The 12,098-nt window shown below is 49.1% G+C and overlaps 1 protein-coding gene across 1 annotated transcript in view; it reads left to right on the forward strand.

The window, feature by feature from the left end:
- Lama3 (laminin subunit alpha 3) overlaps positions 1–12,098 on the forward strand; it is a 234,597-nt gene that overhangs the window by 77,518 nt on the left and 144,981 nt on the right. Inside the window, exon 12 of the mRNA XM_076554744.1 lies at positions 7,264–7,398. Coding sequence (XP_076410859.1) covers positions 7,264–7,398 — 135 coding nt within the window. The remainder of the gene's footprint in view (positions 1–7,263; positions 7,399–12,098) is intronic.

The following is a 12,098-nucleotide window of genomic DNA, read 5'->3' on the forward strand; positions in this document are numbered from 1 at the left end:
CCCTGATCACCTGCATGAAACCAACCAATCCCTGAGCAGGAAAACCAACCAATCCCTGACCACAAAACCAGCCAATCCCTGAGCATGAAATCTAGCCAATCTGAGCTTGCCCAAACTCAAGGGGATTGAAATCTGACCAATTCTCACCCTGCAAATCTTCTCCCTAGGAAAACTCCGCCCCTAAGAAGCACTATATAAGCTCTGTGTCTGTTCAGTTAGTAACTGTCCTTCACTTTGGCAGAGGCAGCCACACTCCTGGATTTCTCCCTCCCAAATAAATCTCTTCAAAGAGTTTTGGGTAATCTCTGCTGGGAAACTCCCAAGTGGAGTGGAGCTGAGAAGCAATGGATTTCTCTCCTGGGAAACCCCCTTAAGGAAGCAGAGCAGAGCTCAGCTGTAATGGCTCTCTCTCGGAGAGGAGCAGAATTGCCACATCCTGTGGGAAGACCATCCCACAGCGGACCCCAGCTTCAGGTATAGCCTAACTTCCCAACAAGTCAAGATACCTTTCTCCTCACAGCTGTAGGTATCCAGGACACCTTCCCTTCACAGATGCAGGTACAGCCTGACTTCTGACAGTCAGGGTTCATTTCCCTCCAGAGCTGTAACACTTGCACCCAGGACCACATCAGAGTCCCTGAATGTGCACTTTTATACCCAAGCTAAAGTATTTTACTAGAGACTCCTATTACCAGCTAAGATTGAGACAGTTAGTCTAGAAAATCCTGTCCATTGGTATTCCATCTCATCTGCATACCTACTGAATATATGTTTTAAATATATATATATTTAAAATATATTCAAAAATATATTTTTTTAAGAATGCATCTTGAGGGATGTCTCAGTGGGTAGAGTGCATGCCACACAAGCAGGGACATGAGTTTGGATCTCCAGGCTATGTGTAGTGTTGGCACAGCATCTCACATCCCAATGTTCCTATGGTGAGACAGGAGGTAGAAACAATGGAATCCCTTGGAGCTCATAGGCCAGTGCGGTATACAGAGATGAGGCTCTGTCCCCAAGAAGGTGGAAGGTAAACACCAGCACGAGATTTTCCTGATTCTACACACAGAGTAGCATGCATAAACCACCCCACACAACATGCAGGTTCTCACGCAAATGTTATAAGAATGCATTCAGGGTATCTATGTAGAATTCTTATCATTAGTTTTAATGCTGTATAGAAGCATATTGTTTTAGGTATAAGTCTTGCTGTGATTTAAAGTGTTTGGAAATACATATATAGGTTATATTCAAAGGCTTCATATTACCCTGTCATTTGAGCTGAAGAACTTGGGCATCTGGGGATTTTAAGTCCACAAGGGGGGAGGGAGTGCCATGGAATCCCCCACCAGTAAGTACTAAGAAATGACTGTGCTTGATAAGGATTCCTGACACTGAAGAAGAGACGCTAATTAGGCAAATAGCTATGTGGATTTGACTATTTTTAGGCTTCTATCTTTATCTCATAACTGGATATTATTATCCAGTTCAGATGGAGGGACCAGTTATATATATATCCACTTGAGCATTATTAGTGGAAAGGAGGTGTGTCATAGACAAATCTCTAAGGGATCCCTTTAGAAGTGATCATGAAGCCTGTTATTCCCTGGAAATATATGCTCAAGGACATGAGACTGCCGGTGTGGGTTCCTCTAGTCCTCCAAGTTCAAACTGCAGTGAGAAAGAGAGCCCAGGTATCTACTCTATCAGGGAAATTGTGGCGATCTGGGCTGATTCTGTAGAGCAGCTCGTCAGGCCTGTAGACAGGCCAGCTCTGTATTATTACAGGGGCAGAGTTCCTGAAAAGATTGTGGAAAGGTTTGTAATCTCCCACCCACTTTGTAAAGAACTGTTTGCTATCGTCAAGGTCCTGACTCAAGCCGGTGGCTGGGGTCTATGGATGTGTTAAACAGGGAACACCCCAAAAGGTCTGGGTAATCTCTCTGGCACATGCATTTCATCTGGCAGATGGGCTAGGGCATCACTGAGGGCTTGGAGCTTAGCAGATGCGGCGTAGAGATGGACAAATGGGTTGTGATAGCTCCTTCTGGAGGCTCTGCCGATAAAATAGAACTGAAGGACCGGCGTTTACTGAGGGCAATTGAGGCTTGACTCTGGAGCACAGTCTTTGATGCATCAGCATCAGCTTTGATGGCACACCTACCCTGTACTAAGTACTGCCCATTGCTCCTGAGAGCTCCCAGTCCACAGGAGACATGGACAGGTGGACAGTTAGAAGAACAGCAGCTAAGATCCAGGAGCAGGAGGAACCCAGAGCTAAGGGAGCAAGGGGAAGGCCATCCCTGAAGGAAGAAAGGGAGATAGGAGGTAGGTGGGTCGGAAGTATGGCTTCCCCAGGGTAGGATGGAAGACATTTGAGATGAGTCTTGGAGCATAAAGAGCAATTAGCCAAGCAGAGAAGCATTGAAGAGTGTCATGGGGGTAGGGGAGGGGGTGGCAGAAAGGCCACTGGGCTGGACTGTGGAGGGGGAGGAAGTTGGGGGGTGGGGCTCTGAGAGGATGAGGAAAGGATTTGAGTGGACAGCAGGTTCAAACATGCAAGTTTGCAGTACACAGCTGGGCCTCACCGAGGGGCACATCACCACTGACAGACCCCTGATCATCCCACAGCGGGTGACACCTTGAGGAGGGTGCATCTTTTCTAATGTGCATGAAGGGGCCTGTGGCCTGCTGTGGTCTGAGAGATTTGGAAGGATCTTCACTGTCACAAATGTGAAGGACTTTGGACTGTGTCCTGAGGCATTGTGTCACTGCCCAGGGACTTGACACTGTGACTCCAGCATGAAATGAATTCAGAAGGGTGGGACATGGTGCCAAGCTTGTGAGGTGACTCAGTGTGTAAAGACACTCGCTGCCAAGCCTGATGACCTGAGTTTGATGTCTGGATCCCACATGGCAGGAAGAGAGAATTGACTTTTATAAGTTCTTCATCCTCTGACCTCCACACATGCGCTGCGGTTCACACATGCTTGCACATATGCACCCACATAAATAACAAATAAATGCAACAATAAGATGGAGTTCAGATGGCTCCCAGGGTCTCCAAGTAAGACAAAGAAGGATGAGACTCTGAACTCCAAACTCTGGGCGGAGATGAGGATTCAAGGGACTTTTCTGGGAGGAAATGACTGTGACCCAGTGATGAGTTGGGGATTTTTTCTTCAGTTTCAATTGTAAATTGTGATTCCCTGAACTTGGATGCTAGGGAAAGTCCAAGCTCCTCATAGGCTCCAGTGCCTAGTTTAACCCCAAGGCTGCAGTTCACAGCGGAATGTTCTTTGCTGTGACCCTCTCAGCCTGCAGAGCTGTGTGCTTGGGTTCCTGTGTAACTCCAGTGAGAATGATTCCAGGGTGACACTCAGGACAAACCCAGCTCCAAGCTTCTCATGTCATGAATGTGCCTTTGGTCACTTCTGCAGAGGAAGAAGAACTTTGTTCTGCACTCTTAGAGTCTGTGGCTGAACCTCAGAGTTGAACCAACATAGGGAGGTTAACAGGGAAAAGGCATGTATGTACATGTGTGCACGGCCATCTTCAGAAGGCAAATGAAGGTCCAATGATGCTGTCAGGTACCAAAACTTCTAGAGATGCTCTACAAAGAACAGTAAATGGTGGTGATATGACAGGGCCAAGGAGCTTGTTCAGGGGCAGGGAAGTGTGAGAGGGTGGTTAGGAAATACACTGGAGTATGGATTGCCCAGAGTCCGGGGAAGACGCTACATCTGGCCATCCGGCGTGGGCTATCTGAAGGAAAAAAAATTGTGCACACTATGCTCTTAGATCTGTTAACTTTATTCCGCTAAGACAAAATTCTATCAATACAGCTACAGCTCCGTCAGGCATTCAGGGCAGGAATGAATATAGATACACCAAGCTCTTTATCTGTCTACTTTATTTCTCTGGGATGAAATCCTGTCTCCATAACTTCAGTTCCGTCCTGACACTCAGTTCATCTTTCTCTCCCCTTTTACTGTCCTCTCGTAGTCCTGCTAACAACTGAGCTCTTATGCTTCCAGCCTTATCTTCATCCTCTGTTTCTTTGCCCTCCATCTCCACTTGCTCTCTACTCCTGGCTCTGATGAACTCTACAAGAGTCCTGCCTTACCATCTACCAAACCTCTGTGTTCTTCTCTTCTCCCTGGTCATGCCCTTCTGTCTACAGAAAACACTTGTTTCTCCCTCCCCTGGCCAGGTTGTCCTCTGCCTCCTCAGGAATGTTGCCTCACCCTACCTTCCACCTTGATATGTAAAAACCTCTTTTGTCCTCTACTTGGGAAGGAAGGGCTCATGAGTGTTGGAAACATTCTGCACAAGGGTTAAGACTAGACAATAATTTACAAAATTTCTAACTCCTTCCTCTTCCTCTTTGCCCTAAACCCTTACCTTTCAGATAAAAAGCTAATAACAAATTTGTAGAGTCATTTTTCTAACGTAGTACTTAAAACTAAAACATTACCAGAGGAAACCAGAACATTACGATATTTGTGTGACAGTTTAATTTTACAAGGACTTTGGGAGTGGAGGGGTTCAGAACATTCCATTTTATACGGTCGGTGCTTGTATCGACAGACTCCGTATGATTGAAACCATTCAGGAAAACAATGTGTCTGTAGTGAATGTGTTCAAACTTAATTTTACCACTATTTCCTAAATGATATAGTGTAACAACTTAAACAGCTTTTGTATTAGGTAATTTTTAATGATGTGGAGTGATTTAAAGTACATGAATGGATGTGTATAGGTTACAATACACCGATGTGTACAGGTTACACCGATGTTTATAGGTTACAAGGATGTGTATAGGTTACATGGATGTGTATAGGTGTGTTGTTGAGGGGATGGGCCCTCTCTAGGTTCAGAGCATGCAGGGGACCCTAAGCCTAAGGCATGACCCCCAACCAAAAGGGGCCAAGGGCAAAACCAACTTGCTCACCCCTGAACCGTTGTTGATGACCATGGCTGGTTGGCAGTGATGCCACAGGACTCCGTGGCCTGGCTGAGCCACCCTGCCCAGCAGGTGGGCTGCGGGAAGACCTGGACAGATGCAGCTCCTGACATCTCTGTGCCCCATGTGTCCTTTCTGTAAATGCATCCTACAGGGCTCTTGTTTAGCTTTGCTATTCATGCATTCCCAGTGGGGTCAAACAAGAAGCTTGTTTTTGAGAAATACTATTTACGGAGAAGTACTGTGCTAACGGGGTTTCCCTCCTCTGTTTCCATGTAATGGACCGTTACTCCAAGCATAGTAGTTTAACAACAGAAGATATTTCCAGTCTAAAGACTGCGGGCCGCTCTGCTGTGTCCCTCCTCCTGGAGGAGGCCTGGCTGTGTTTCTCTGTGGTGTTCTCAGGATGTCCATAGGGTGCGAGCAGGAAGTACAAGGCCGGTGGCGACCCCAATTGGCTCAGAAGCCGCAGGGCAAAGTGCTGTTCATTGTGATCACCCGATGGGAGCTTTCAAAGCTGGTGGAAGACGCAGCTAAGATGAGACTAGGAGACTGAGGGGCGGGGCCTGCTTATACAGAGAGCGGAGGGGCGGGGCCTGCTTATACAGAGAGCGGAGGGGCGGGGCCTGCTTATACAGAGAGCGGAGGGGCGGAGCCTGTTTATACAGACAGAGAGCGGAGGGGCGGAGCCTGTTTATACAGACAGAGAGCGGAGGGGCAGAGCCTGTTGATACAGACAGAGAGTGGAGGGGCGGAGCCTGTTGATACAGACAGAGAGTGGAGGGGCGGAGCCTGTTTATACAGACAGAGAGCTGAGGGGGCGGAGCCTGTTTATACAGAGAGCGGAGGGGGCGGAGCCTGTTTATACAGAGAGCGGAGGGGCGGAGCCTGTTGATACAGACAGAGAGCGGAGGGGCGGAGCCTGTTGATACAGAGAGCGGAGGGGCGGAGCCTGTTTATACAGACAGAGAGCTGAGGGGGCGGAGCCTGTTTATACAGAGAGTGGAGGGGGCGGAGCCTGTTTATACTGACAGAGAGCGGAGGGGCGGAGCCTGTTGATACAGACAGAGCGGAGGGGGCGGAGCCTGTTTATACAGACAGAGAGCGGAGGGGGCGGAGCCTGTTTATACAGACAGAGAGCGGAGGGGCGGAGCCTGTTGATACAGACAGAGCGGAGGGGGCGGAGCCTGTTTATACAGACAGAGAGCGGAGGGGGCGGAGCCTGTTGATACAGACAGGAGAGCAGAGGGGCGGAGCCTGCTTATACAGACAGAGAGCGGAGGGGGCGGAGCCTGTTTATACAGACAGAGAGCGGAGGGGCGGAGCCTGTTGATACAGACAGAGAGTGGAGGGGCGGAGCCTGTTTATACAGACAGAGAGCGGAGGGGCGGAGCCTGTTGATACAGACAGGAGAGCAGAGGGGCGGAGCCTGTTTATACAGACAGAGCGGAGGGGGCGGAGCCTGTTGATACAGAGAGCGGAGGGGCGGAGCCTGTTTATACAGAGAGCGGAGGGGCGGAGCCTGTTGATACAGTCGGTGACCTGGAGGCCTTCTGAGGAGCAGGCCGTGCATAGACCTGAATGAGATGAAAAGCTATTGTGCCAGGACATGAGGAGGGATGTGCCAGACATAGGATATTACAGACATAGGATATTCCGGTCTAAACAAAGGTCCTGAGGTGGGTGTGTATTCAGTTGGTGTGTTGGCAGCAGCCTGTTGCTGGAAGGCTGTGTGCCAGGCAGATTGTGTGAGACAATCCCACAGAAACCCCAAAAGCCAAGCTTGACACACTCTAGGGCTGAATATGTGTTGCTTCTTTATCTTCAAAAATAGAAGCTAGACTGGCAGTAAAGTGTCTTCCTCAAAGACACGAGGACCTGCATCCCAACCCCCACAGCCACAAAAGCGGCTGGGTGTGATGGTGTAGAGCTGTCTTACCTGGGGTTTCTACACCATGACCATAAGCAACGTGGGGAGGAAAGGGTTCAATACACATCCAGGTACGGTCCAGCCCTGAGCGAGGTCAGGGGAGGAACCTGGAGGCAGGAGCTGAAGCAGAGGCCGTGGAGGGTGCTGCTCACTAGCTTGCTCCTTGCTCGGCTTGCTCGGCCGGCTTTCTTACACACTCCAGGACCACCTGCCTGGGGTGGTTCCCCCTGAAATAGGCTGGGCCCTCCCACAACAGTCACTAATTAAGAAGTATACCACAGGCTTGCCCACAGGCCAGTCTGGTAAGGGAAGCAGGAAGTCCACACGGGCACAGTGGCCTCCCTAACAGTGTCCTCCTTTGCAGGGTGTGACTGTCACTTGGAAGGTGTTCTTCCAGAAATATGTGACGACCATGGCCAATGCCTGTGCCGCCCTGGGGTTGAGGGCCCCCGGTGTGCCTCCTGCCGCTCAGGCTCCTATTCGTTCCCTATATGCCAAGGTAAGTGGGTGAACCAGAAATGCTGGTCAGCAGTCTCCCAGCTTGGACTCCTGAGGAAGCCCAGGCAAGCTCCCCGGCGGAGCAGCATGGCCTGTGGTTTAACCAGTGCCCCGCCTTCTACACGGATGCGACATTTCTCTGTCCTCTGAGACCCTTCTCTTGCTTTTCTCTAGCCTTCCTTCTCTCTGGTAGCCAGGTGCTGGCTCTGCGGTCAGCTCCCTGGGTTCAGGTCCTGGCTCTCAAGATTGGGGTCGCGAGTTCAGGAACTCGCCCAGTGGACAGAAGGAGGCAGGGATGACATGGCACCACCAGGCTGGATGTCCCAGCAGTCCCAGTCTGGTGCTGAGATCCTGGAGGATTCCCGGAGAGCCACGGGCCCTTAGTCCACACTGAAAGCATGAAGAAGCAGCTTCCTGTGTCAGTGAAGGAACCAGTAGTAGCAGCAACTGGGTAGATGAACTTTCCAGAGAGCATGAAGGCCAAGCCAGGAAAAAAATCAAAGCTTCCGCTTTCCCACATCCTTCTATCTAGGCTGCTACCAAAAGGTACAGCCCACATTAGGGTAGGTCTTCACACACCAATAAGGCAATCAGGACACTCCCTCACAGACTCCCGATACTTGATCACCACGTAACATTGTCGTGAGGGTCACGTGTACACTGATGTGCAAAGCCGAGGGACCTGCCCAGGTGTTGGCGTTCTTCCATGACGTCTCTGCCCCTCTTCCTCTGCCTGGCTTACAGAGCCTGTAATCCTGGTCCCACTTCTGGTCCTGTTTGCTTATATGTCTGCATGCCATGTTGGCTGTCCCTTCTCAGCCTTCAGCTCTCTGAGCCACAGAAGGTCTCAGCCACCCCTTTCTAGTTACTGGGTCACCCGGCAGGTTGGAGGCTAGGGACAGGGAGAAGCCAACCCTTTCTCTCTGCCGTGACCTGAGCAGAGATGCGCTGTCGCTGTCAGAAGTGGGAGTATGAGCACTCCCTGTGGGACCACACAGGGACGGTGTGCGGTGTAGGTGAGCATGTGAGATGTACTGCTGCACCCCAAGACCGAAGCGAAAGGGTCACGTGATCGTGGCCTGAACCCCAAAGCCCTTCTTTTAAGTCTCAACAGCAGAAAACCAACCAGCACATTTTGCCTACTTAAAAATCAGGCTTGGCCGGGCGGTGGTGGCGCATGCCTTTAATCCCAGCACTTGGGAGGCAGAGCCAGGCGGATCTCTATGAGTTCGAGGCCAGCCTGGTCTACCAAGTGAGCTCCAGGAAAGGCGCAAAGCTACACAGAGAAACCCTGTCTCGAAAAACCAAGAAAAAAAAAAAAATCAGGCTGGGGGGTTGGGGATTTAGCTCAGTGGTAGAGCACTTGCCTAGCAAGCGCAAGGCCCTGGGTTTGAGCCTCAGCTCCGAAGGAAAAAAAAAAAAAGAAGAAAAAATCAGGCTGGTAAGTAAGGAAATGACTGGATTTAGTTAATAAAGGTGGCTTGGGCCTTTGTTCCACCGAGGCCATTTAAATGGCCACATCATTTGCACTAATTGAACCAAAGGCCAGCAATATCTGGCACACAGAGAAGCAGCCATTTTGTTTTATCCCAGGGTCTTTTGAATGGGTCTAGGATGGGGTCTATGAATAGAACGGCTCTATGAATGGGTCTAGGATGGGGTCTATGAATAGAACGGGTCTAGGATGGGGTCTATGAATAGAACGGGTCTATGAATGGGTCTAGGATGGGGTCTATGAATAGAACGGGTCTATGAATGGGTCTAGGATGGGGTCTATGAATAGAACGGGTCTATGAATGGGTCTAGGATGGGGAAGCGTCCGTAGCCATCTTTGTCCCCCATTCTCCTCCATCAGTTGCATCTCAGGTGTGAACTCCTGGAGTAAGTAGTAGGTAGACTACTTTTCTGAAAATCCACTGGAGTGCATGGTGTTCCCGCTTAGTCTCCATCCTTTCAGCAAAAGCAAGACATTTGGTGGCTGAGACTATCTCATCCCCTCTCTGTGCAAACCCTGTTTCTTCTGGAAAATCAGAAAGGACACCCGCAAAGGTTTGCACTAATGCAATCAGTCCCATAGCCTTGGGACTGTGATGCTCTGCTTGGTCAAGCCTGAGTTCTGAAATCCATGGAGCCAGAAGTAGCAAAAACACATCGGAGCCTCATGGATGGAGCCAGCAGGGCAGATCCCCTGATGCAAAATCAGGGTGCCACAACCAAGAAGTGACAAAAACTGTATGAGCTCCTCAGTGCTCTGAGGAAGCGCCATCCTTCTATACCCTGGGAAAGATTAAGAAACACTCAGGTTTAACGTTTTCTTCTTAAAAAGCTGACACCTGACTGACTGGCAAGCTGTTCATTTGGTAGCAGGGCATATAATAGTTTAGCGATGGAAGACAACCTTGGAGGGTTGGAGCCAAGGGCACCACAAAGTCACACCATGCAACAGTGCTCACAGGGGAGGTTTATTGGAGGGAGGTGCAGAGGCGGCCTCTGAGTGAGAGCAGAAGGAAAGAGAGAGGCAGGAAGGGCTTGCCTTTTATAGGGGGTATAGCGCATGCACCTAAGGACAGTGCTCTACTTGGTGGCTGAGGTAGCTACAGTGTCACGTCTTGGCTGCTGCTGCTGCTGACATGTCCTGCTAGGTCCCCGAGAGCAGGTCAGTGTAAATTCCTGAATGCTAACAACAGTGCCACTTTGTTCCCTGTTTTAAATGACTGGAGTCAGAGTCTATAGGTCCATGGTAAGATTTATCTTCTGCTTATTTTTTTAATCACAGTATGTTTGGACTTCTGCTCCTAAGGTCTTCCAAAGCCACTGGAGCTCGCTGGAAGTATAAAAATGACAAGGCTTGCTCGAAGCTCTAAGTGTCAGGGCTACTGGAACACTAGCAGACTCTGGTCCCTGCTGTGAGTGTTTGCTGTCAGCTCTGTTGGCTCCTGTCTGTGGTTCCGAGTGGAGAGAGAGGCTCACAAGGCAGAGCTGGGCAGATTAGTCCTGTGCTCTCACTGCCTCCTTGTGGTTGGTTGTTTTCACTCTTTGCTCTTTGAGGGGCCCACCACCCAGCTCCCAAATAAATCACACGGAGTCTTATTCTTTCTTATGAATGCCCAGCCTTAGCTTGGCTTGTTTCTAGCCAGCTTTTCTTAAATTATCCCATCTATCTTTTGCCTCTGGGCTTTTACCTTTCTCTATTTCTGTATATCTTTTCTCTCCTTCTTATTCTGTGTCTGGATGTGTGGCTGGGTGATTGGCCCCCTCTTTTCTTGCTCCTTGATCTCTCCTCCCCTTTTTTCCTGCCCATCCTTTCTCCTGCCTTGCTATTGGCCGTTCAGCTCTTTATTAGACCATCAGGTGTTTTAGACAGGCAAAGAAACACAGCTTCACAGAGTTAAACAAACGCAACATAAAAGAATGCAACACATCTTTGCATCATTAAACAAATGTTCTGCAGCACAAACAGATGTCACACATCCTAAAATAACATTCCGCAACACCTCCTCCTCTACTTCTTCCTTAGTTCTGCTCAGAGTGTGAGGACAGAGAATGGCACAGACTTTGGCATTCAAGCTGGAGTTTTGTTCTTGTATTTTCTCTCAGTGGGAGTATGTGTCCACCTTCCCAGAATCCTATGGTGCTCGCTAACTATTGTTTGAGTTGCATAGGAAACACACTGTTTATTCCAGAGGTGGTGCCCAAGTCTACCCTGAAGTTTCTTACCTCAAGGTTGAAACATTCTGGAGGAGTTTGAGTCCACAGAGCATCTTTCTCTGCCCTTCTCTTATGCTTACCTGGTTTTTTGAAAGATAACTTTTGTACCTATTGTTATTTATTTGCTTATTTAACTGTGTGTACACATGCTCACTCACATGCATATGCATACACACACACACACACACACACACACACACACACTTGTGCTGGGGTGTGCATGTGGGGTCAGAGGACAATCTTTGGGGGTTCTCTCCTTCCACTCTGTGGGCACCAGGGATCAGACTCAGGCCACTGGGCTCTGTGACAGGCTCCGTTACTGACTAAGCCGTCTCTCTGACTGCATCTGGCTTTTATGTCTGGTTCCAGGGATTGAACTCAGGTCATCAGGCTCGATGGCAGGTGCTTTTAACTGATGAACCATCTTGCAGGCCCCTTATGATCCATTGTATTTAAAATCAGTTAACATTGCCCCAAATGCTACATCAGATGTTTTTGCTATAATCTGTCCTTAAGGCTTTCTCCTTTATTGCTTTAAAGGTTTGAAAAAGTCTTCCTTAAAATGAATTTAAAAAACACTTCTAAGTTGTTCTTGAGACTGCAGGCTTGGATTTGTGTTTTTCATTAAATTAATTGACTCCAGACTTCTGAAGTACAAGGCTATCCTGTTCTTATTTTTACTTTGAGTCACTCAACTACTCTGTAATTTTGTTTCATAGAATCAAATCACCAAACAAGAGACCGACTTGCCAAGATGTCTATACACGTACAAAACTTACATGCATATTTGTGTTCAGTTAACACTTTGTCTTCAGCCATAGACTGTAACTACGACTTTCTCGGTGGCTTGGCGATAGCGGAGGGGGCCGCTCCTCACTCTCCCTCCTCTCCCTCTGTCTTCCTTTCTCCTTTCCTCTTCATCTCTTTGTCTCCCTCCTCCTCCTCCTCCTCCTCCTCCTCCTCCTCCTCCTCCTCCTCCTCCTCCTCCTCCTG

Source organism: Peromyscus maniculatus, chromosome 19 (genome assembly GCF_049852395.1).
Source record: "Peromyscus maniculatus bairdii isolate BWxNUB_F1_BW_parent chromosome 19, HU_Pman_BW_mat_3.1, whole genome shotgun sequence".
NCBI lineage: Eukaryota > Metazoa > Chordata > Mammalia > Rodentia > Cricetidae > Peromyscus > Peromyscus maniculatus.